Below are 26,639 nucleotides of genomic sequence, written 5' to 3'. Positions count from 1 at the left end.
CTGAAGTCAATCCTTTAATCATGGAGAAGATTAAAAGGGAGAAGTAGGTTATACTGCTTAAAAGTAACTGGCAAAATAGACTCCAGGGTCAACCATCCAGACTTTTAATCTCCTTAAATGTATTGCATACATTGGTTAACTCCACTCAAGATATATTGCAGCCTGTTTTGTTAAAATCTCTGCACATGCACCAAAGTGCTTGTAACATTTCTGAGTCACTTTACCGCCTCTTAAACACATTACAGAATGAAAAACATTGTCCCAACAATACACTTTCAGGAAGAAAAAAAAAACTGAGGCACTCTGGGAAAGATTTCTTTCAATTTCTTGTTGAGTTTAGTCACAACCGCCCTAAGCTGTCTAAAGAACCGAAGTTATGTGCTGTTGACATGGGTAAGATGCTGAGGGCTTTTAGAACTCCTTGCAAATCTTCTGACGAGATGTCCGACACCAGAGTAGAAATGTGGCATGTTGTGCCCATGATTTTATGACCGGATTTCTCTGCACTAGTTTACTGAACTCCCAACATTGTAAGGTTAGAGTGGGCACTAGGCAAGAAAATGTGGTTGAAAAACCACCTTTCTCTGTGTAATGGAAGCCTCAGCAGCAACTGCCTAAGCCCAACGAAACAAATCTTCCCCAACAGCAGTAGTAGTATCTCCCAGATCTGTATTACAAAGTTACCGCCGGAAAAAGTGGGAGGATAAATTATGCCAGAATTGCCCGTACTGTACCTGGCCTAAGAACACAAGCAATTTCAAGGGCTGTCCAATTTTTGCTTCTTTCAAGTGCATTATCTTTGCTTAGAACAATTTGCTTTGGTGAAACAATTGCAGTGGCTAGCTGGAGTAGCGCACAATTTCCACAAAGAGCCATGAAAAGGTGGTCAGACTGCAATATAAAAACAGGATCAGCAACTTTTTCTCTATTCTTGTAGACACAGTATTCAGTCTTGGATCCCCATCATCCCTCCCCATTGGCTAAAGTGGTTGGGAATTATTATTACTATTGTTTACTATTACTATCATTTAGAGAATGATGGGAGTTGTAGTCCGATAGCACGGGGGGGGGGGGGGCAAAGTCGAACACTTGATATAGACCAATTCTCATGACTACTTGGTGAAATCTCTCTCCTTCAATCCAGTGAGGTGGTTTTTTGGCCATCTCAGAATGGGAGTATCCAGAACAGAAGTAGCAATCCAAACACAGAGCCATTGATCCAGCAAAGTAGCATGTCACAATTTCTGTAATATTAACTGAAACCATGCACCAAGTGGTCTGCATGGCAGGCAACCACTTGGCCATGGTTACGGGCACATAAATGAACTGCAGATTAGAAAGAAGCTGTTGAAGAGATTGGTCTTGGACTTCTGGGACATGCCCTTCTTTAGAATGCATACAGGAGAACAGAAACTCTTCCCCATTTCAATCTCATTCCTTATCTAAAATTAAAAACTAGCTGCTTCAAAGCGAACCTTGGAACATCATTGGCAGCCAAGCACTACCCGTCTCGATGCCATGTTTTGGTAAAAAAAAAAAAACCTGCACAGGGCAGCATTTCAGTAATTTTGTCCCTCCCCAGCCTCCTTAGACAGAGAACTACCTGTAGCAATTGCCAGCCAAAGAGAAACAGGCCCATCAATTAACAGGCAGATATTATACTTCCATATACAGTAACAACAGGGTGGAAGAGGGGTAGACAGAACAAAATTCCGATTCAACATTTTCAAGTAGAAAATTCCACCTCTGAATTACACACAGATGAAAGCCCAGTCCATTTAAACAGCTAAGGAAGGGTTGTCTTTGGAACAAGAAAAAGTTTAAACTCTCAGGTGTTGTAAAAACAGAAAGGCTTGTTTCTGAATCCTTGCATCCACCACGAAAAGAAGCTGTGTGTGGCTACTGAGAGCGGCGGCAGTGACAGAAGCCCGGCTGAGGGGGTGAAATGAGGTACCATAAGGACAATGATTTGAAGCAAAAAAAAGAAAAGTTCAAACAATGTTGGGGTGGCAGGAGAGCAGAGACTGGGGCTCTCAAACTTCTCTGCTTTTCAAGCCTACGGCATTAACCTCTCAATGCAAGGCTGCATCTCCTACCTACAGTCAAGAAGAAGAAAAACAGGTGATAAATTCCCCCCCTTTTAGACTGTACTCTTAGTGAAACACATAGTACAGAGCAGAAGAGATGCTTGGGTTCAGGCCTCCCAGCTTGGTCTACACTAGCACTGAGTCATGAAGTGAGGGCGAATGCTATCCAGCCGGCGGGTTAGGATGTCACACCCAGTATCTGTGATCAGAAGTGTGTGTTCAAACTGGGCGGAACGCTTCCCGTCTCGCGTCACAGCAGTCCAGCCATCAGGCCAGGTCTCATCTTGCCACCCACCTAATGAGAAGAATGCAAAGATTTAGAATTTTTTGTTTAAAGGAGGGAGGACGTCATACATTTTTTAAAGGAGTCTTTGATCAGCAATTTTAGGTTTTGGGGGGTTTTTTTACATTTGTACAAATAGCCTTGATGCCTGTGTCTTTTTTTCCTGCGCCTCCTCTATTCACTTCCATTTTTGTTGTTGACTAGGGCATCCTGCTGACACTCATAATATACTATCCCACCATATTGCTTCCATTCATTTGTCTATTCGTTATTTATTTTATGAACCACTTTCTATGAGGCATATCAAAGTGATTCCAGTATAAAAAGAATGGCCAATAAAAGAATCAATAATACAGCACAAACTATCTCCTTAATTTAACTAAAGTCTGCATTGTGCAAAATGGTTGGCGAATGGAGATTCTACCTTACCAAATCTGTTAACAATGGCTGAAAATGCTCTGAAATGTAATTGTTACACAAAAAGGTAGACACTAGGTAAAAGGTCGAGAAAACCAAAGACCACCTCAGAATCTCTTGAAGTAAAGTCTTTTAAGAAATATGATGCTCAACAGTGCAGCTCTTTTCTGGTGTCTAATTGGACCTGGAATGTTTTTGGAAGAATTTGACTGTCCATATGATCTTGTTAAGAACTGCTAACATTTCACTTAGATGACTTTACAGGTGATATAATCCTTTGTGCCCACATGAACAAGTTGTAATGCCAGGAATACAGTACATGCTGCAAAGACATTATTTAGCAATGCTCAGTAGGAAATTGCTGTTGTAGTAAATAAGTTATAGGTGAGCCACAAAGCACTGAGAAGCATTAACCCTGTAGGTGTTTCCTGAGTAGAGACCAAGAAAAGTCATTCAGAAAAATGGCTGCAATCAGAATTAACATCCCTTAGATCCACAGCTGCATAATTACCTTCACAGATCATTGGTTCTATTGTAAACGCATGGCCCGGCTTCATTACACCAACAGCCTTATTTTCTGAAAAGGCAAAAGGGATCAAGAGAGTGTAAGAGTTCGCAGAAAGTAAGAGATACAAGATAAAATGTAATGGGAACTTAATGGAAATTTTGTTTCTACCTCTGGATTGGGATGCAACACAAAATTGTGGTTTGTGCCAACCAAAGTGTTGAAAGGTCAAACTATGGTTTTTTGAGTTCTGATTTACAACATGCAAACCATCGCTTGACTGCTTTGGTTTCCCATCTGCTCAACGCTCAGCTTAAGTTCACTCCTGCCCCATTTCCATGGAGCAGCAGCCTCTTTAGGTGAAGTAATGGGCCCAAAGTCATTTGTCAATTCAGAATACAACCAGTCCCAGTTAGCACAAACTGTGGTTTGCAAATCAGCCGCACAACTGTGGTTTCAGATCCTGGTTTGTAAATCCGAAAGAAACCATGGTTTCGAAGCAGGCTCAGGGTCTGATGTTAAAATGATCCACAGTTTAGCTAAACAGCTCACGATTTCACATTATTCCTGAGACCAAGGCTCTAGCTATATTTGAGGAGATACATGTGTGGTCTATACAGGAGCACAGACCAAATTGTGGAGCCAATATTGTGAAGTCATTCTCACAGAGGACATGCCCCAGCCAGGTAAAGCAGGTGGGTGGCAACTCGGGAGAGTCCTTTCTCACTGGTGGTGTTTCTTTGTGGACTGCCCTTCCACAAGAAGTAAAGTCCGCTGCAACTCACTTGTTTTGTAATTTTATTGCTGTTGGTTTTGAGTGGGGATGGCACTTTTTTAAGTTGTCCTTTTTCTGCTCTTAGGTTATTAGATTTCTTCTTTTTTAAACAACAACAACCTTAATTGTTCTGCTGCTTTTATTGTTGAACTGGCGGTCTTTGCATGCCATTTCAAATATACAGAGATGATAATAATATCAATAAATATATAGCGGCTTCATACAGGCAGACCTTTAGCCCAGCTCTGTCTGCTTCAAATGGCAGCAGTTTCATTAGATCCTTTGTACTGGGAATAGCAGAGACAGAAACTGGGGCTCCCTGCATGGAAAGCAAATACTCTCCTACAGCCTTCCTTAACCTAATGCCCACTATAGATCTTTGACTCCAACTCCCAACAAATACAGACATGTTGGCTGGAGTTGATGGGAGTTTGAGTCCAAAACATCTGAAGAACACCAGGTTAGAGAAGGCTGCCTTACTGCCTTGCTTCTGACCTATAATAAGGCATATTTAAGCTGATAATCGCTGTCACAAGAATGGTTAGAGAAGGAGGCTACTTTTCACTGTTGTGCCAATCTGAATTGAACTATGTGAAGTATGTACCTCTGCTATCTCTGTAAAACTTACCCCAAAAGCTCTTTATGGCTACAGCGCACAGGATGTGGGAATTCATTATTTTAGTCTGGGGAAGTGCATGGAATAGTTAATTCTTAATGATTGCTATCAACTGAGAAGCAGCAGAAACTGCCCATACTTACTGGCATAATGTGGCACATTGGGAGCTGTGTGGAAAAGCTTATGAATCCCATGCCCGCAGTAGCTCCGAACTACGGAAAATCCATTGGCTTGAGCATGTTTCTGTATAATATTTCCCAGCTCTCTATATCGAACACCAGGTTTCACTGCAAAATAAGTCATACGTTACTTTACTAAAATGAACACAAACAGGATCAGCTAATTGATGAAGGCAAAGGTTAGTATTTGTATTTCTGCCCAGCAGAAATGATCCTTCAGAACATTCAGCAACAGGCAAACACTACTCCTCAAAGGAGATCTTATGGCAGAAAAGTATTCTAAGGGAGGGAATTCTAATCTAATACTTCAGAAATGCAAGATTTAAATTCTGACATTCAGACATAACTGCTGCTAATCTTTTCCAATCTAGCTTTCACTGCTAAAAATAATAAAGAAATGAACCTTTGCAAATGCCAAACATTTCATGGGAAATAACTCCAGTCATCTGTGCAACCTACGCTTTTTAATGCGTTTAACTGTCAAAGCTCACTGTCTGGCCTACTAAGTATTTGCAGACTTTCCCACAAACAAAATCAAAACAAAAAGCTTATAGCGTGCCTAAAGCTGATAAATTTCAGAGTATGCCTTCAAACACTTCTGTTTATTTAATATTTATCACCCCTTTGTAATCTGACAAGATAAACAGACTGCAGCTATCAAGATATCCAGAAAGAAATCCTGAACTTGATGCTCCACCTCTTTTGTAGCTGAATCTCCATAAATGTGTCTATTCAAGCCTGAGTATTCAAGCAATTTATTGCAATTAATCACTCCAGATTGATCTTTGTATGCCATTCAGTAGCATTGAAGGTATAGCTTTTGGCAGTGATTTGGCACAGTGCATTACCTTGGATTAAGGCACACTCCATAATGAAACAGCGCCCAGAATATCTATCAGTTGCATGTCAGAGATAAAACAAGAAAGAAAAAATGAGACATGAAGCCATAGGCTCCAGCCAGCCCTTACCTGCATCAATGGCTTGCATTAGGCACTCGTATGTTGTCTGGACTAGCTTCTTTGCACCCTCGTCAACTTCCCCAACATAAAATGTCTCATTGAGATCCCCATGATAACCATTACGATAAACAGTAATGTCCACTGTAAAGAACAAGAGAAAACATTGCATTTCCTGTATTTCATGTTTCAGACCCTAAAATTATTATAAAAGAAATGTGATTATATTGAGGAAAGATGCCATAAAACCAGCAAGTACAGAGAGAATGAGAAGCTATATTAAGAAGCTTTTCTGACAACATTAAGGCTATACACACTTTCTTAGGAGTAAGCACCCATGAACGCAGTGCTTCCAAGGAGGCATGCAAAGGATTACACAGCAAATCGACTTGTGTCATCCCCAGACAGGTCAGAGTGAATGGGTAACATTGTCATACTGGAGAAGGAAGGTGTGACTTTAAGGCAAAAAACAACCGGTTGTAGTCAATAAAAAAATCCTTTTGACAGCAATGCCCTGGTTTATGATGTGCGTAAACTGTAGGAGTTAATGTGGAGACAATTCTACTTTGAGACAGGTGAACTTCATGGGACACGCTATAGGCCTCTTACAGCCCTAGGATCTGGGGATGAAAACAAAGAGTGGAAAAGCAGAGCCATAGGCTCACTGTGAGAGCATTTGCTCTACATGCAGAATGTCCCAGGGTCAATCTGAATCAACTCCAGCTTTTAAAAAGGGAGTGCAGAAAGACCTCTCATGAGACTTGATATAAGTTTACTTGGCCACAGTTTCTGTTTTAAAATGTCTCACTGCTGGTCAGAAGGGACACTGTGCTAGACACACTCCTGGTCTGATTCAGTACAATAAGCCTGCACCTTACGTGCATTTGGCTTCTGCGATTCCAACCACACACGGCTGAAAGCAAGATGGTTGAAACTGCACACATCGACTCCCAAGCAAGATGGAGAGCATAAAAGCTCTTTTGCACCAGGTCTGCTTGGGTTAGGTAAAGGTAAAGGGATCACTGACCATTAGGTCCAGTTGTGACCGACTCTGGGGTTGCGGCGCTCATCTCACTTTACTGGCCGAGGGAGCTTCCGGGTCATGTGGCCGGCATGACTAAGCCGCTTCTGGCGAACCAGAGCAGCACAAGGAAACGCCATTTACCTTCCCGCCAGAACGGTACCTATTTATCTACTTGCACTTTGATGTGCTTTCAAACTGCTAGGTTGGCAGGAGCAGGGACCGAGCAACGGGAGCTCACCTCGTTGTGGGGATTCGAACCATCGACCTTCTGATCGGCAAGCCCTAGGCTCTGTGGTTTAACCCACAGCGCCAACGGCGTCCCTACCAAGCACAAAAAGAGCATTTAAGCTCTCTGCCTTGCTTGCTGGGCAAAGCCTGCTCAGTGTGCCAGTTCTCACTCTCCACATCCCACTAACTGTGGGGCAGCTTACAAGGGCTTGGGTATAGGCTATTTTCATGCATATATGTAACCCTTGGAACGGAACCTCCATGTAAAGAGACAAGCATACTGTATAAGGTAACTTCATGGGGCTTGAGCTCAGAGGGTTACATCCAATGAAGTTGTTCCATTAACACAAAACCCTCCTCTCCTTCAAGCCCTACCCCGGCCCCAAAATCTTCTCCAGAAGACCTCCAGAACAGTTTTGGGAGGGACAGGAGCACACATGAAGAAGAAGTCCCACTGCACAGGCAGAAGTCTTTGGGCTAATGGGACAATTTTGTTGGCTAGTACCCACAGCTTTGCAGGGTCCAACTTCAGGAGGCAAATTTTAAGGAGCTCACTCCACAATAGTTCCAGAACAACTCATTATTTATTCCAATATGATTTCAGAAGACGTGCAAGAAGGCAAAGACCAATCACTTGAAAAGCCAAAGTACTTGGGTAGGGAGCCAACAGGCAATGCAATGAATTATATCCTGCCACTATTGGAAGATATTTAGAACGCACTGTTGCAATTCCTCCCACACCACCACCACCACACACATTTCCTCCATCTACCGTATTTTTCGCTCTATAACACGCTCCCAACCATAACACGCACATAGTTTTTAGAGGAGGAAAACAAGAAAAAAAAATTCTAAACGAAACAGTGGATGTATGATTTTTGTGGTTCATGCTGTGGCCACAGACATGTGATCTGACGGTAAGTTTGGGGTAGCCCAATGCAAAGATCCTGAGGATCCATGTGGATCCGTGCTTTGCAACCACGTTTTTGCACCACTGCGGCCCCAGGCAACAGTGGGTGCGTGATTTTTTGGGTGCAAGCTGTAGCCATGGACATGCTATGTGATCTGATGGTGAATTTGGGGTGACCCAGTGCAAAAATCCTGAGGATCCATGTGGATCCGTGCTTTGTAACCACGTAAATGAAGGAACTGTCAGTAATGTACGGTATCTCCAATACAGTGATGAAGGAAAAGGGGGGGGGGGAGCTCACACTTGTCCTAGGCAAAGCAGCCAACTCCTATAGGCCTAGGTGCCTTCACCCCCCCCCCCATTAAATATTTGAGGGAGTCATCCTCCCCCCATGCTGATGGGCATTGCCATTCATATAAGGTAGCAGTGTGCATGCACTTTGTCTTGAGATCATTGCAGTCTGTGAGATGGGGCTTACCTGTACCTGCCCCCGCCAATATTTTATTGAAGTTGGAAGAGGGAGGGAGGGAGGGAGGGAGGGAGGGAGGGAGGGAGGGAGGGAGGGAGGGAAGAGAGATGGAGAGCTCACATTTGTCCTAGGCAAAGCAGCCAACTCCTATGGGCCTAGGTGCCTTCACCCCCCTCCCATTAAATATTTGAGGGAGTCATCCCCTACCCCCCATTGTGGTATGTGAGTGGGGCTTACCTGGCTGTCCCCCCAATATTTTTTGAAGTTGGAAGAGAGAGGGAGGGAGGGAAGGAAGGAAGAGGGGGGGGGGACTCACATTTGTGCAGCTGCCTTGCCTCGAACCGGAGCAAAAAGAGGAGGAGGAGACTCAGGGACACGAGCCTTGTAAGCCGCTTTGTTTGAATTTACCGGTGAGGTGCTGGGGGAGAGACGGAAGGGGATGCCCTCTTTGTCCCTCCTTCCGGCTCATTGTAAAGAAATCAGAGTAAGAGCCGCTTACATTTGTGTAAGGGAGAGCCATAGAGCAGGCAGACACTGAGAAAGAGAGGCCGTCTGCCTTTCCCCACCTTGGCTTTTTCACGCTGCGTGCAGCTCTTGCCGGCTTCCCTTCTCCCCCTCACCAAAAAGCCATAGAGCAGGCAGACAGGAGGAAGAGAGGCTGTCTCCCGACACTCAGCTGTTGCCGGCTTCTCAGCAAGCCAAGCGGAGGAAGAGAGGCTGCCGAACAGCCAGCAAGAGTGGCTCCTCCTGCCTCCATTCGCTCCATAACGCGCACACACATTTCCCTTTACCTTGGGGGGGGGGGACTGAGTGTTACGGTGCGAAGTACGGTACTTTAAGGTCGCTGTGCTATCATCCACCAGGATGTATAGCAGTACTGGCTGCAAAAGGTATCAGTGCGCCTGAGCCCAGCTCACACAGCCCATATAGAATATTCATTTGCAGCTTTGATTCTGCATGATAGAAAAAAAGAACTATCTTATGGAGAACACGCCCACCCCCAGCAGCACAGCTCACAGTTTAACTTACATGCACCTAAGCAAGAGAAATGAGTTTCACCATTAGAATTTAAAAAACAAACAAACAGTAAGACCAACCTGTATTTCCAAGGAGGGTGGGGGGAATCCAAATATAAGTCCTATTCATTAGTGGCATCTTTCCAAACATCATACCAAGTTTTTAAAAGGATACTAAAATTACTTAATCGGTTTTCTTACCATTAACAATATCACCCTCTTGTAAGCGTCGCCTGTCTGGGATTCCATGGCAGATCACTTCATTTACTGACGTGCAGCAAGACTTAGGAAAATTATAATAATTCAGCGGGGAAGGATAGCAGTTTCTGGCAATGCAAGCCTGAAAGAGATTTTGAAATATTCATATTATTCTAAAGGAGTTAGGACAAAGGCAAGGGGCCTAAGTGTGACAATCTGGAAATATGATCCACCAAACCAGCATGACTTATGTCCAAGTCAATTTATTTAGGAATGGGCTGGTAACCTTTTCCTAGACCAAATGTTTCAGTGCTATGCTAAGCTTCTGGATTACATGGGGGTCTTCTTAACCAAACAGTCCTGTGAAACACAGCTTGCTACTCTACCCTACATTAACAGCTGTCTGACTCATATGCACATTACATGCTTCCATGTAACATATCCACAAGGGGGGGGGGGAATCTAAATGGTTTTTTGAGAATAATCTGCCCCTGGCTGTGAATTCAGGAGCTGGTGCACTGAGCCAAGGGACTGAGCTCTGAACCAACAAGTCCCCAAGTCAAATCTTCCCCATACCACAAACTCCAGACAGATTTAGGCAAGTCATAGAATCATAAAATTCTAGAGTTGGAAGGAACCTAAGGATCATCTAGTCCAAGGCCCTGCAATACAGAAATATGCAACTGTCAGGCTCCTGGGACTTGACTTCCTCCCTCCCTTTGGCCGTAGATAAGCAGGACAAAGTGAAGAGAGTCCCTTACCATTTAAAGAGGCTTTAATGATCACAGAAAATCAACAGAGCAGCCATTCTCAGAATGAAGGTGCTCCCAATTAAGGTTTCCACACCCCCCCCCAGTCATTTCCGTCTTGCAACCTGATCTCACAACCACCGTGCTTTTTGTTTAGCCACCTTATCTGCTCTACGTGACCTTGGACTGATAGGCTGGACACTTTCCATCGAGAGAGAGTCTGTTGGCTCTCTCTCTCTTCCAGTTCGTCTTCACTTTGCTGTTCACTCCCCACCCCAGTTCTTCCCAACTTTTGCCTTCAGAACTATGCCCCTCTGCAAACCACTGTTCCAAATCTATACTGCCCCACTGCTCCTGGGCAGCTTCAGGATCTTGGTCAGGAGCAGGGGGGTGGGGAGGCTCCCACCATTCCTCATCAGAGCAGCACTCCTCAGCCTGGTCTCTGGCAGCAGCTGTCCCATACAGGGATCGAACCTGCAACCTCAGCGTTATCAGCACCAGGCAACATGGGGAAGGACCACAGCACAAGCTCTGCATACCAAAGGTCCAGGTTCAATTCTAAACATCTCCATTTCAAGAAAGGATGAAGTAGAAAGACCTCTGTCTGAGAACCAGACCTGCTGTCATAGGCTATAATATGACCTGGTATTAGGCAGCTATGTTCAATGCAGGTACAATAATACAGACTTACCTTATAAGGACATTTTAAAAGCTTATCTGAAGCCCCTGGAACTACAGCGCCATTTAAATGCTATGCATATTTTTAAAATCTTTACTTTTCTTTAAAATTATTTCATTCGCTTAATGCAGCAATGTGCAAGTCTGAAACCCTGCTGAGATAACTTCTATTAATAATTTAAAAAACTATTTCCACTGCAGTGGGAGGATGGGTGGAGTTGCACCTTAGTGCTTACAGCCTCCTTGAAATGTCCTGGCAGATGTGCCAGAGTTGCATACGGGGCAGAAGAATGCCACATCCTACAACTACTGTTTAGAGAGCAAACTTGGTAGAAAAGAAGGTGGGCAAGGAAGGACATTTTACAATACTATATTGGGCCCATTAGAGAATGTCAGAGGCTACAGATATGGAAGCAAATGACACCGGAGAACCTTTGGCATTCTCAGGTTGCTTTAAGAAATGGAAATCGTGCTTTGAGCGATGGAGTATGTATAGTTGTAACTGCACAGGAAGATCAAGGAAGCGTGTTACCAAATATACCAATTATAAAGGCACAGCAGAAACAAAAATCCAGAAGCTCAGTGAAGTATCCTTACTAGATGAACAGCGTGGTCTATTTCTTCAGTAGTTACACCTGGCTTTACCATCATGGCAGCAACATCTAATACCTCTCTAGCAAGCTGCAAGACAAAGAAGCAGAAGTTATCATCAAGACAGAGGCCACATTCACATATAACAAGTCAGGGTTTCCGACTTATCAGAGGTTACAAATGAACAAGCAGAGAATTACTACACTTTGGCCGACAGCTCTCACTTTGCTTCTCCCCTAGAGTGAGCAAGAAAAACAAATGAAGAAGGCCTTGACATCCTGTTATGTCCAAACCAGGGATCTGCCATGCTGCTCCTTAAGCCATAGTCACTAGCCAACCCTAAGCAATGGTTTGTTGCTGGTTTACGGACTGTGGTTTCCTAGGAAGTGGCAAACCATGATCCCTCATTCAGACATTACAAGATGTGCAAGGCTTTCTGGTTTGTTTATTCTGCCCACGCCAGAGGAGGAATGAAATAGCAGCAATCAGAAAGTATGCAGTAGAACACTGCTAATTCATTGAAAGCTACAGATGGGGCAAGACAGACCATGAACCAGGACAAAAGTTCTTGTGGTGTGGAGGACTCCCTGGTCCTGAATAGGGTAACTGTGCCCCTGAAGGACCAGGTGCGCAGCCTGGGAGTCATTTTGGACTCACAGCTGTCCATGGAGGTGCAGGTCAATTCTGTATCCAGGGCAGCTGTCTACCAACTCCACCTGGTACGCAGGATGATACCCTACCTGCCCGCGGACTGTCTCGCCAGAGTGGTGCATGCTCTAGTTATCTCCCGCTTGGACTACTGCAATGCGCTCTATGTGGGGCTACCTTTGAAGGTGACTCAGAAACTACAACTAATCCAGAATGCGGCAGCTAGACTGGTGACTGGGGGTGGCCGCCGAGACCACATAACACCGGTCTTGAAAGACCTACATTGTCTCCCAGTACGTTTCTGAGCACAATTCAAAGTGTTGGTGCTGACCTTTAAAGCCCTAAACGGCCTTGGCCCAGTATACCTGAAGGAGCGTCTCCACCCCCATCGTTCTGCCCGGACGCTGAGGTCCAGCGCCAAGGGCCTTCTGGCGGTTCCCTCATTGCAAGAAGCAGAGCTACAGGGAACCAGGCAGAGGGCCTTCTCGGTAGTGGCGCCCGCCCTGTGGAACACCCTCCCATTAGATGTCAAAGCGATAAATAACTACCTGACATTCAGAAGACATCTTAAGGCAGCCCTGTTCAGGGAAGTTTTTAATGTGTGATATTTTACTGTATTTTTTATTTCTATGGAAGCTGCCCAGAGTGGCTGGGGAAACCCAGCCAGATGGCCGGGGTACAAATAATAAATTATTATTATTAATTATTATTATTATTATATTATTATTATTATTATTATTATTATTATTATTATTATTATTATTATTATTATATTGTGATAAGAGAAGTGACGACCAATACCAAATGTGATTTCCTCCACATGAAGTCTTTCTCCCAGGAGACAGAAAATAAGTGGTAGACACTCAGCAATCACACAGCTTTTGTAACCACCATTTATATAAAACAGAACAAATTAACTGAACCTTAGTAGCTTCTTCTGAAATTTTATAAATGCTGCTAATTCAAATGCATGGGGTGTTCAGAACGAACATATTAAAGCATGCATAAAACATTTGATTAGTGTCTAAATTTAAAAAGTCATCATGCTGGCTAAAATATTCATTAACCAGAATTTCACGTACAAATCTTGACAAAACAAAATGAAATGTGGGGTACAGTTAAAAAAATTGTTATACACAAAGCCATGCAATTCTGGCAACTCTTGAGATATGGACCTTACCAGAAATCATGCTCAACATTATTCATTACATATGGTAAGATTTCACCTTTTTGGGTACACCTCAAATTATTTGTGCTTTTCACTCACACAAGCATGCAAAAACTATTCCCTCTTAAGATTTGTTGGGATTATAACATCTTCCAAAATAGACTTACCCTACACACTATTCGCATCCCTTCTGTATCTTCTGCAGAAAGAATTTTTATCTGAGAAGTTCCTTTAAGAGCCTGCTCTGATTCAGACATGCCTAAAGAGAAACGTCAATTATTACCTAGTCATAATAATTTTTAGTTAACGGATGTAAGTTTCCCGTATCCCGAAACCTGCGCTAATGTAATTGAAATAGCTCTTTTCAAGAGAAGCAGTAAAATGACATATACCCCAAAAAACCCAGCGCACACACACACACACACACACCCCCAGAGTGGCAGTATTAACATTTAGCTTTTGAGTAGCAGAGAAATGCCTGACAATGGGTTAGTGGTGAAAGTATGCAGGGGGAGATGTATGACAAGATGTTTATGATATAAAGGGACACAAAACCCACATACCAAACGGCACTTGGGAAAGTGACTTTTCTTCTTCCTCATTCTCACGTTTTGACTACCCACCCACCATATTTGCACCCCCCATTGTGAAAGAAAAGCCTAGCAGAAACTCAACATGACTCAACTATCTGACTTTTAGAAGACAGGCAGCCCTGTTTAGGGAAGTTTTTAATGTTTGGTATTATCGTGTTTTTAATATTCTGTTGAGAGCTGCCCAGAGTGGCTGGGGTGGCCCAGTCAGATGGGAAGGGTATAAGTAATAAATGTTTTATATATATATTATTTAGGGGTCTCCAAACTTTTTTGGACCTGGGAGCACATTAGAAATCTAGGAAACTGTTGTGGGCAACATATACAGTGGTACCTCAGGTTAAGTACTTAATTCGTTCTGGAGGTCCGTTCTTAACCTGAAACTGTTCTTAACCTGAAGCACCACTTTAGCTAATGGGGCCTCCAGCTACCGCCGCACTGCTGGAGCACGATTTCTGTTCTCATCCTGAAGCAAAGTTCTTAACCCAAGGTACTATTTCTGGGTTAGCAGAGTCTGTAACCTGAAGTGTCTGTAACCTGAGGTACCACTGTACACGAATTCATGGAAGCACAAAGAATTATGTACAGGCTTTCACCACTTCCCACCCCAGAAAACAATCAGCACCTCTACACACACACACCAAACAAATTGAACACAGACAGAAACTGCCCCCTCAAAAAAGTCAAACCCTCTCCACATATTTAAGAAAAAAGCCGAGAGTATTGGTGAGCATTAAAGGGGATGTCTGAGGGGGCTATAGTTCCCTTGCATACCCCATGTGATACCCCACTTTTAATGGATCAAGCTGCCATTCAAACATGTTTTTTGGGGGGGAACCTCTCCCCGAACTTACCTTTTCCCCAAGCAATTCATTTGACACAGTTCTCTAGCTAGAAACTGTGGCTGAAACAGCATGGACTGCTGCTATATACTAAATTTCTGCTATCCAGTGAGAGCATAGAGTCAATGCTAGATTTGGGGATTCAAGAAACATCACGGTTTGAGACCTTCACTGGGGGTTTTAAGTGCTTTTTGAAGCCTTGTTTTCTAAAGGAACTGGTTGCTAAAAATAAGCTTAGCTTTTGATAAACCCATCTGAGACAAATCCATTCTGAAAGAAAATTAATATAGCCTAAATCAAACGCAAGTTTGAAAAGTGAGAATTGTTCTGTATCTGCAATTACCTAGCGGGTGATCAGCATAATCCGGCCTTTGAATGTAACTCGGCACAGGTCTTGTTGGCATCTAAATAAAGCACAATTGGGATTTCAATGTATTTATATTTATAGCCTATCTGATATCCACTGTTTAAAGCCAAGAGCTTATAACATAACAAAACACCAAACAAAACAAGATTTATTCCCCAACAATAAAACCATGGCTTCAGATTATAGAGTCAGATTTTTGGTAGTAAACAAACCATAGTTAAGCTGAGCAGAGTTTGGACAAACAAACAAACAAACTATAGTTTCAGAAACTATATCTTAATAATGCAAACCAACCAAGTGAGGAATTTATTTAATAAGAAGTAGTTATTATTTTTGTTTGTTATTATGGTTTGTATTTTTGTGTTTTTATATTGTAAACTGCCCTGTGATCTTTTGACAAAGGGCAGTATAGATATTTAATAAACAATAATAATTTCTGAGCAAAGAAATCACAGGACACTGCTTTTGGGGAAACCCCAAAATGATGATGCTTGTTGTTACATTAATCAGATCTACTGCAGAGGGGACTGATTACCCTTTACAGTGGTACCTCGGGTTAAGTACTTAATTCATTCCGGAGGTCCGTTCTTAACCTGAAACTGTATTTAACCTGAAGCACCACTTTAGCTAATGGGGCCTCCTGCTGCTGCTGCCACACTGCCGGAGCAATTAGTGTTTTTATCCTGAAGCAAAGTTTTTAACCTGAAGCACTATTTCTGGGTTAGCGGAGTCTGTAACCTGAAGCATATGTAACCTGAAGCGTATGTAACCCGAGGTACCACTGTATTATCAAGTGTTTCTTCAAAAACTGAAACACCAGATGAATTTCATCTCCCACTACTACAGAATGAAAACCCTCTTCCATAGAGCATTCAGTGCACAAAGGCAAGAGCAGAGTTACCTGCTAGCCAACTTTGTATTTAAACTCATGTCCCACATACATACATTCCGCAAGCTTTCTGGTTCTGTCTCCCTGCTTTGTCCCATTCCACCTTCTCCAACACAAAATGAGCTATATGCACCAAATCCCACGACACACTTTGAGGTTCTTAGTACTAGAGGACCAATAAGTGTTGCCAAATCAGATCTACTCACATCAAACTGCTCTGCTGCTTAGCAGTATAGGCTCAGCCATTTGCAGGCTGAAAGATACCTGTGGGCTGGGGAATGGAGCATGAGAGGATGACTATTAAATTATTGAATATCCAGCTAAAATTGATTTGACCGCCCCCTTCCTTTCCTTTGTCCTCCTTCCGTAGGATTAATTTATACTCTCCTAATGCTGTCTTCTAATTTATGATAGTGCCTTTACTTTTTTTTTTTGCTACATATTGTCCCCTGAAAACCTAACAACCGGAATTGTGTAAGTGTCTTACAAAATTACAGTTCTATTACCATTTTTCCAACTGGGCAGCATAATTGCTAAGAAATTTTCTTACTGCAGTTTGATCACCAGCAGGATTTAAAAGTGATACACCATTTCAGTTATTTCAGCTACTTACCAGTGGATAATGTGGCCTAAGTTTTCCAGTATATCGATAGCCAGCCCAGGGATCTGTGTTAATGTCACCATCTACAGTCCAGGCAGAAACCTCCCGCTTTGCTTTTTCATCCTCTGTAAAAAAAAATATCCCAACAAAACAAAATTACAAAATAATGCTATAATTATAAGACAACCAACTTCATTAAAAAACCCAGAAGGAATATCTGCCAAAAAGGAATTTGAGAAGTATATTCATAACTCTTCCTTTAGGTCTTTTTAAGCTTGCTTTCTCCTTGAAATCCAGATCCAATCTAATTTTTTTTTTTTTTGTTAAAAGGCTCCTGAAACTGGATTAAGATATGATACATAAGCAACCTAACCTAGATTTCAAGATTGCAACTACAACCAGAACACAGATCAAATCCTTCAACCTTGTCACTAATGGCAGCAAACACAGAACCATTATTTGAAAGTTTATGGCTTCCACAAGTGCCACTGACTTTCTGTTCACTTTCTGTGCTTTTATTTGCATCATCTTCTCTCAACCACATTGGCCATTAATAATATTCCAACAGCATTCCCAGCTATTTAGAAACAACTTCTGATGTGGTGAAGAACAGCAATGGTTAAGAAACAAAAAAGTCAAAACTCCAGTAACACACCCACTCACAACTGGGTAAGATTGAGTGCATGGAAGACTCGGAAAATAAACAGAAGCTTTTTTGGGGGGAAAGGAACTAAAGTCTCAAACCAGCGTCCGAGCTACACCGCTTCAGACAAGGATAGCCTCACATGTAACTGAACGCCCATCCAAACAAATAACAAAGTAAACAAAAAAAATTATTGTACATAGAAAGGAAGCACATCAGGGAAAAGGTTAATCGAAAGCCCTTTCTCCCCACAACACCTAGCTTCTTGTTTGGAGAGAATGTGATGGGAATGTGTGCTGTATGGAGTTGCATGCAATCACATGCAAGTCTATACCTGCAGTTTGAAGTGGTATAGTCAAGTTATGTCCAACCGGTTGATCGCGATCTACAGGTCAATCGCCTGTGTGACCGTGGTCGATCACTGGGACATTACTCCCGGCGCTATGTCCCTCCTTTGGCGTTGCACCAAACGTTTTGGAACGCAGAAAGCGGAAGTAGTATTCCGTTTAGCGCTGCGTGTGATCTACATTGGTGTCCTTGTTGGTGAGCGGTTTGTCGCATCACCCCACCCAAAAAGCTCAGCAACTCTGTGCAATGCCCCCTAACAAAAGCTCAACAACTCTGCCCAACCCTCCCCTAAAAAAAAGCAACAACTTCGGCTCCTCCTCCCTCCAATGACAATGGGTTGATCACTGCCAATTATTTTTTACTGGGAGTAGATCACAGCCTCTTGAGAGTTGGACGTATCTAATGAGAATTGGGAGGGACTTGGAAAGTACTGCCTAATAAAGGAGCACCCATCTTCACACTGGCCTTAAGTTGACACTAACAGAACTTTTCTCTCCCTATCTAATGGTCTTGAGATACAGGAGGGTAGATTTTGGTTGAACATGAAGATAAACATCTTAACAGAAAGAGCAGTTCACAGTGGGACAGATTACCTAAAGGGGACCAGGCTCTCTGTTGCTGAAGGTCTTCAAGCAAATGCTGGAAAGCCATCTGGAATGCTTTAACAATGGAACAACTGCACTGAACAAGGGGCTGGATTAAATGGCTTACAACCCTCCCCTCCCCACCCCCTATAACTCTGTGCATGTCAGGGCGACAAAAGAGTACGATAAAAGCAAACGTATTTTCTTACTTGCTTTCTTGTGTAGCAACTTGTGAGTAGCCCAGCTTCCCTTAAAACACTCCTTAAAGAAAAAAGAAAAAGGCAAGTGGTATAAAGTTAACAATGCTTTGCAATATATTTAAATCATACGAAGTAGTTCTGCAAGCTACAAGACATAGACTATAAAGTAGACAGGAGTATGTTTACATCATTAAGAAATCCAATTTCAGTTCAAACACAGTATGTTAATTGGAGAGGTCACATATGCATCACACATTTAAACCACTATGATACCATTTTAACAGTTCATGGGTTCCCCCAAAGAATCGTGGGGAACATAGTTTTTAAGAGCGCTGTGAGCTATTAGGAGACCCCTGTTCCCATCACAGAGATACAATTCCCAGAGGATTACAGAAGAGTAACTCCATGGCAAAAGGACCAATGGCACAGGTGAGGAGAACCTTCTTAGTACTCCATGCTTCCCCATTATTACGTTGATGGTAATCCACCCTGAACAATATTTTCATAGCACCAAACAAGTAATCAGCCATGTTATGGGTGGAGATTGCACCACTGCCAGCTCCGCAATCCCTTAACTCCCTCTGCAGACTGTTGTAAGGATGCTTCCCTGTTTCCTCTCCTGTCTCCAGGTGCCACCCCTCCCCAAGCCTCACATACCAGCTGCAAAATCCAAGTCTAGCACCAACACCAAATCTAATTGTTTATATGCTTCCATTCGCCATGCCCACCTCTTCCAAAAGGGGTCAAACTTGCACAAGAAGCCATTTTGAATCAAGTGAACATCTCCCGCTATGTAATTACCAAGAGCAAATGTGATTATTTCACCAGCAGTTATCATGTTATAGTGAAACTGTCCCATTTTCCTATTCTTGTAAGAAAAGTAATGGGATTTTCCATTTTGTTTATTTGCTACTCCAGAAGCAGCTTCAGCTAGCTCAAGGCTAAGCTCAAGGACACCAATTAGCTACTGATAAAGAGAGGGATTTGCACCTTTTGGCTGGTTTTCCCCCCCAGGCCCTCTACTTCCCCACACTGGTGTCTTCACACAGATTAACGTAACACACACTGCAACCCTTGAATTGAGACAGAAGCGCAGCCCACTCCTGTTATCATCCATAAACTTGTTTAGACAACTAAGGGAATTCACTTCAATGGGAACCACCTTGTGATATTCAGATGAAGGGTGGTATATAAATTTAATAAATAAATAAATAAATAAAGCCAAAGGCTTGTTTTTGTCCTCTTTTTTAATCACCCTCAAAAAACAAACAAGCATCATTTGCCTGCGAAGATTCATCTCCAGCTCTGCGCACAACCTTGAAAACAATAGTTCAGCTGCCAAGACAGCGATAGTCAAAATTACTCGTATTTTCTTTACTCAAAAACCTTCCCTTTTTTGTCACACTCATCCCCTCCCGGCTATAGAAAAATACAGAATCTGTCCCCACTGTGGGCGATCAGGAGGACTCTGGAGTTCCAGATATGATGAAGGAACCATATTAGCATTGTTATGCACGCCAGAATAATTTCCAGTAAGAAATAAGGCAACTTCCTTAAAGCTGCTCTCACAATCTTTAACAGAACTAAACATGAAGCAGCAGTGGAGCCTGTTTCACACAGAAGCAGTACCAACTAATAAAAAGGCTGGACGTTCCCTTTGCTCTTTTTGGACTATGCTCCTAACATTTTAAGACAGTGGCTACAATCTATTCCTGCATTGTGTGGCAGGGAGGTCAATACAGACCCATGTATAATGTGGGTGCCAAGAATACAGTCCGCCAGTCACACGCAAAAAACGTTCATGTCCTAAAAAAATGTCCTACGTTTCTGTTTACCAGCAGTGCGTTAAAAGACAAGAGGACCGCTTTTACCAGCAGCAGGATTGTTTTTGTATTACCGTTTTATTTATTAGAAAGATAAGCTTGGGAGACTTACAAAAAAACACACATTAAAAACAAGTGTAAAAGCAAGAGCAAAAACATGATATATAAAAGAGCAGATGCAACTCATCCCTATCCCACTGAAAAATAATGCTGGATTGGATTAACTCAAGGTCCTTCCGCAGGCTGTTTTCAAACATAACACAAGGGATGAGTCATCTCCTACCACTTCGTTTACCAGATGAGATTTTCTGTTCTTGTGGTGTCTAACTCATGAAGGCATTGCTACCAGTTTCCCAACCTTCGTAAATGGGCATTCTTGTGTCAGCGAGAGCTGATCCAACATAAGTTACCACTGCAAACTTTGCAGCTCTTCCAAATGGGCCAACTACCCTTACAAAGCGGAAATGATGCTACTTTTACTTTTAATCACTCCAACAGTAAGAGCTGTGTGACAGTAGAACGGACTCCCTTGGAAGGTGGTGGACGCTCCTTCACTGGGGGGTTTTAAGCAGAGGTTGGGAGGCCATCTGTCATACATGTCTTGGTTGTGATTCCAGCATTGCAGGGGGATTAACTCGATGACCCTTGGGGGTCCCTCTTCCAACTCTACAATTCTTTGATTCTATAATAATTCAATGCAAACAGCTTGTGGGGGTTTGCCTGAAAAGTGGTATATGAATAACTTAACTATATATCGTAAATGACTGTGGTCTGGTACTGAAAACAAAATTTATCATGTGCTTGGATGCACCCTGTCCTTTCATTATAACTAACTGGCTCTGGTTGGTAGATCTTTGGGTTATAGTAATAAAAACGAAGTAGATCTGCACAAGCCTATGTCTGCCCATTACAGCATGGACTCGTGTTTTTGTAAAGTTTATGATTCAAAACACAGGCTTCGATCATTCGGAGCCAATGGGTTGAATAGCAGGTTGGACCTGGCAGACCGGGGTTCTAAGTACAACCTTCCAAGCGTGGACACTGAGCAGATCAGTCTCATGTAGGTGGATGAGAATTGGCACGTGAAAAACTGAACTCAGAGCACCACTGAATGAACTAGATCAGTTTCAGTACAGCCATGCTGACTATGGCTGATAGAAGTAATCAAAAACATCTGGAGGGCACCAGGTTCACAAAGGCTGATCTAGTCTATCTCAAACTGGCTGGTCTGGGAGCATATGATGCTGCTGTATCACTGCCTACATCTAACGTTGAGGTACGAGTATCCTTGATTATATAGCTATTCACACACAAATAGAAGGTATAAGCTCAGATCCCATCTGCGTGTATGTGATACTGGAGGGTTTCTGTCCCAAACTGCATCATTTTACACTCATGTTTACCATTTTAATGTTCATTCACGTAGTGTGAAGAGAGAGACATCTTTCAAGTTTTGCTTCTTTTGTCTGGTTGGTGATTAAAAAAAAAATAGTCCCAGTCCAATCCCTAGTATTCCCAATTCTAAGCATCCACTAGTAAAGAGAAAGGTCTCTGCCTGAGACCTTGGAGAGCTGTCGTCACAGTGCAGACAATAATGGTCTAAATGGAGAATTACTGGTAATTGTGCCTCTGGATTGCTGAGAACTGCAGGTAGGCAGAGCGCTGTCTGTTTGGCCAGAGCACAGGCATCTGTTTGGCCAATATGAGAACAGGATGCTGGATCCAGCAGGCCAACTTCTTATGTTCTTCGGATAAATTGTCTGACTTGCATCCTCACATTTCTATCTTATTAATGTTACTCTTCCACCTGGTGCTCTTTTAGTTGTTTTGGTGCAAAATTTAGTCATTTTTAAATCAAAACACACTGAAGATTCCTATCGGCCTTTCAATGTATTAAAGGTCACTGTAAACTGATACCGCTCTTATCACTCAGAGCTTTTAGGAGCCTGAGAAACTAGAATGGCAACACTAAGTTGCAGTAACTGTCTTTTTAGAACTCTCAACTCTTAGGATAGTATTATGTTGCAGCATGAAGATTCAGAGATAGCTGAACACAGCGCTGATATATTTCTAACCCCAGAAATTAAGTGGTAAGTAGTAAGCTTATATCTCCAGGACTCAAGTACTTCTCTTTTAAAATATTGTTTTATCACACCTCTTGCTCTGTGTGTAATTATAATAATACAAGGCACAACAAAAATATTTTACTGTTTGTGTCTTTGGGCACTTTATATTGTTTGTGTTTCTTTTAATCAATGGAAATGCCATTGAGATTTGAGAGACTGAGTGATTTGGGGTTTGCAAGACTTCATGCATTCTACATTTCTTTTAAGAGGGGGGAAATCTATTATTATCACATTTATAATTACCGATTCCTGAAATCAGCATATTAGGAAATACAGTCAGTCAACATCAGACTACACCGTATTTCATTATTTCCAAGAAATTTAGCTCCGAAGGACTAAAATCTGCAAAGTCAACTATATGAATATAACCAGGAAGACAGCTGTGTCACATGGCCAAAGAAACAACTCCACATGATGCATGTTAAATAATTAACCCATGAAACTTTTAGCACAGTACAATTTCAAAGCCAATCATCAAGTGTGAATCTTTGAAATTTTAGTTAAGAGGCTGTGTGTCAATCTCAATGATTACATTTCCCATGAGGCAGATACCCTAGATATCTAAGACAAAGCACACTTCTAACCCATATATGGGCAGAAACTGGCTTGCTTCTGAAAAATAAAGGTGCCACAGTTCAAACTGACTGAAAACCTCACAAGTCAGACAAACTGCAAACCTATGCATGCAAATAAATGATGAAAGTAATGTTCCCCACACATGCTCAGAGTCACCTTTCTCAATTATGTTCTAGGACTAAGTGAGACAATAAAAAAGTAAAATAGTTCCAGGACTGAGGCCTGGCTCCGATAAAACCTCACGCCGAAACACACTGTGCACAAACAGTACCGCCAAAAAACCAGACTTCTCTATATCGTTTCTGGAGCACAAACCTGAAGCGAAATCCACTCTGCAATAAAAATAAAATGTCTAAAGCACCGAAACAATTACTTGTAGATAGGCTGGGGAGAAAACACACACAGCCATCATACCCAGCCCCTTTCTCTCCGAAAAATGCCCTGCAAATCTTGATGACAGAGCTGAAATAGATAAAAACAGCTGTTGCACATGGAAACACAGAACGGGGGACACACAAAAGGAAGAACCGCTTCAGCATTTCTGTGGCCTGTTTGCAGCAGGAGGCAGCGGTGCTCCGTAGGCTCCCCTGGTCCAGAATGGGGGCCCCCAAACCCAGCTCCTTCCCCACCTCTCCATTTCGACCTGTTTAAGAAACCCAGGGCCACAACAGGAGGGCGCTATTCTTGCCGGGGGGGGGGAGGGCGGGAAGGAAACCGACAGAGAGCATGGAAACAAGCAAATACTAAAACCCGTGTCTGTGTGGTTCAGACCTTTGCCAGGGCACCCAAGAGAGAAGTGGGGACGGGGCGTAAGGAGGCAAACTTGAGAGGCAGAGAGAGAGAGAGTCCTGCTTGCAAAGGGGGCTCGGGAGCAGGCCCCTGGGAAGCTACTTCCGAGTAAAAAACGTGCTCCGTCTGCCTGGGGACGGGCCCAGCCCTTATGCGCCACCTGCTTTTCGGGGAGGACGGGAGGAGCTGCGGCGGGAGCTCTGGTAGCCATTCGCGGCCATAAAAACCCCCCTCCCAGGAAACTGTGGGAAGGCGGGCAGCAGCCGTGCTTTCCCTCAGCGGGTAGGGAACGTGGGAACGCCGGCCAGCCCGTGTCTTGGGGCTGGGAGGAGGAGCAGCAGCAGCAGCCCGCGCGCCTCCGTCTCGCGCGCGGGCAGCAGCAGCAAGGGCTTACCTGCGAGCAGAAGTAGGAGCCCTGGATGCCCAGCTTGATGCAGGTGGGGCACTGCAGCTTGGCCTCGCTGCTGCAGCCCGACGTCTCGCACACCCGGGCCTCCACGGCCGCCATGCTGCTCGCTGGAGGAGCCACCGCCGCCGCCGCCACAAGAGCGGCCCAGCCAGGCGGCGGCAAACCGGGAAAGGGAGGAGGGAAAGGCGGAACTCTCCGCTGACTGAAACGGGGAGGAGCTCCAGGCCCGGCCCTGCCTTCGCTTGCCCGCTCTGGGTAGGCGCTTCCTCCGGCGGCTGGGCGAGAGCGGAGCAGGCCGACAAAAGGCGGGGTGTGTGGGTGTGTGGTTGGAGCAGGGCGGGAGTGGGACGGGGTAGGCCGAGCCGTCGTCATTTCAGTCAGTCTCGGTTGCAAATATATATATATATATGCCTCCCTCCTTTTCTTCGTGTCCGGGTGCATTCAGCCCAGGGGCGATCCTGAGGGCGTGCCTCTGGGCATGGGCAGAGTGCCTTTCCCTTCCACAGACACGCGTAGCTCCGAGGCTGAACTCCCGAGTCGTGTGCGCCCCGGCGCCTCTCGCTCCCGAATGTAAGCACTAGGGATCCTGTTCGGATCCCCGAAGGGGGCCTTTCAACGTGTAAGTTTGATGGTGGAAGAAAAGGTCGGGTTGCTGGACGTGTTTTCTTCTCCAGGTTCTGGCAGCGGAGTAGTGGTGGTATTGAGAAAAGAAGGGCTGCGGTGGGAGTTGTACAGATTTGAGGGCAGGAAAGGCTAAAGCGGGTGGGAGGGTCGACTGTCCATGGGATGATGCTTCAGGAAAGAGCCCCAGTGTAAGATCTGTCCATTTCATTGCCCCCCCCCCCATCTTATATTCACTTCTCCGCGTTTTGCAGCAATTTGCAATTAAAAAAAGAAAAAGAAATTTCACCAGCACGTTAGTGCACACGTTTTTATGTGCAGTTTTGACTAATGTGCACTTTTTTTGAAAGCAGTTTCCCCCAATGCAATGCATTTCGCTGTGTTATTTTCACCAATATATTCAGTATTATGCACACTTTCCCATTAAAATCATTGACACTTGATTAAAAGTGCTTTGTTTTGGCTGGATCGTGTGCATGCTTGTTGTAAACAGTGTTGTTTTTGCTGTTTTATTAATGCAAAAAGCGTGAGAGTGTTTAAAAAACAAAATCAAAACGGTGTATAGAAAATCAGATATGCAAGATTTCATAATATAATTTATGATTTGATTAGAAAGATAGCTTTACTTGGAAAAGGGGAAATGCATTACTTTTGTCAGTAAAGTGTTACATCTTACAGCAGTGGTGGCTAATGGTAACCCATGACTAGCAGACCAGATACAGCACCATTTTGATGCTAACATTCACTTTGGACCCCAGTATTTTAAAACTGACCCTTGACCTAAGGGTGCTGTCCATTAAAAATTGTCTTTTGAATTGCATTGAATTAACTTTTGAATTGCATCAAAAAGGAAGCAAATGTTTGGCTGAACTTCATTGTCTTCCACTGTTTCCCTTTATCCAGATGTTCTACTTCAATCACAAGGAATTACATGTGGAGGGGGAAAAGAGATAAATAATGGTTTTACTTGTGCATATCATTTTAAGTTTGCAGTTTTAATATTATTGTTACAAAGGCTGTGCGCCACCACCAATCTCTGCTGAGCAGTAGCAAAATTCCAGGGGATTCCCGGCGCTCACGCAGGATCGTTTCCACTGGGAATCAAGGAGCAATAAATTAGTTTATTGTACACATATTTACACCTGGGTCTACTTTGGAAAGAGCTCAGAGCATTACATCTGAAGAAGGGCTTGTTCCCCACAGCACTACAGTATTGGAGTCCAAGGCATTCTGCATGCCATCTCTGTGCCTCTGTCCCAGCCTGCTAAGATGTAGACTTGATGTTGGTTTCCCTTGATGTATTAATGACTTTGCCATTTTTAGCAACTTCTACCCCAGGTGAGGCCCTGGCCTGGAAAGGAAGCTTAGCCCGTATTTTTCTGCTGTCCTGGTATCTTCCCTTCAAAGTCCCAAATTCTAGCATTTTATTAATTTCTAACATTCATTAACTCTGTTATGGGTGCCTTGACACCCCCAAACTGTTAATCCATATCTGCAACAGTATATTATATATTATACTGTTGCAACCACCCCAGGGACCTCATGGTGAAGGGCTGGTAAAAAATACTATAAATAAATAAACAAATGGGTTGTGCAAATTAGATGCAAACGTAATGTATAGAAAATGTTGTGAAGCATTAAGAATGTAAAAATATGTAATAGCACCGTCAAAAGCAGCCTCCAGAACAAGTCATCCAAACCTCTGTACAGCATTAGGTTTCACTTAATATCTTC

The 26,639-nt window shown here is 43.3% G+C and overlaps 1 protein-coding gene across 1 annotated transcript; it reads right to left on the bottom strand.

Annotated features, from left to right (window-relative positions):
• Window positions 1-88: 88 nt before the first annotated feature.
• Window positions 89-25,183, bottom strand: METAP1 (methionyl aminopeptidase 1). Its single transcript, XM_083398479.1, has 11 exons — window positions 24,270-25,183; window positions 18,571-18,622; window positions 16,799-16,911; window positions 15,273-15,333; window positions 13,665-13,756; window positions 11,688-11,771; window positions 9,667-9,805; window positions 5,831-5,962; window positions 4,827-4,970; window positions 3,299-3,364; window positions 89-2,382 (listed from the first exon to the last, which is right to left on the bottom strand). Exons 1-11 carry the CDS (start codon window positions 24,723-24,725, stop codon window positions 2,219-2,221), a joined length of 1,503 nt encoding a protein of 500 aa, XP_083254605.1. The 5' UTR covers window positions 24,726-25,183; the 3' UTR covers window positions 89-2,218.
• Between the last annotated feature and the right edge of the window lie 1,456 nt (window positions 25,184-26,639).

This window comes from Podarcis tiliguerta, assembly GCF_965153285.1.
Source record: "Podarcis tiliguerta genome assembly, chromosome: 9".
NCBI classification, from domain to species: Eukaryota; Metazoa; Chordata; class Lepidosauria; order Squamata; family Lacertidae; genus Podarcis; species Podarcis tiliguerta.
Note: the sequence above shows the minus strand (reverse complement) of the source record. Positions and strands in the feature narration are given on the sequence as shown.

Bases quoted from the DNA above. Each gene is read 5' to 3' on its own strand.
- METAP1 (XM_083398479.1), bottom strand. From the start codon at position 24,725: ATGCACCCGGACACGAAGAAAAGGAGGGAGGCATATATATATATATAT. The intron at 18,623-24,269 runs GTAAGCCCTTGC...TTTTTCTTTAAG, and splicing joins GCTCCTACTTCTGCTCGCAG to GAGTGTTTTAAGGGAAGCTG. The intron at 5,963-9,666 runs GTAAGAAAACCG...TGTTCTTTACAG, and splicing joins AGAGGGTGATATTGTTAATG to TGGACATTACTGTTTATCGT.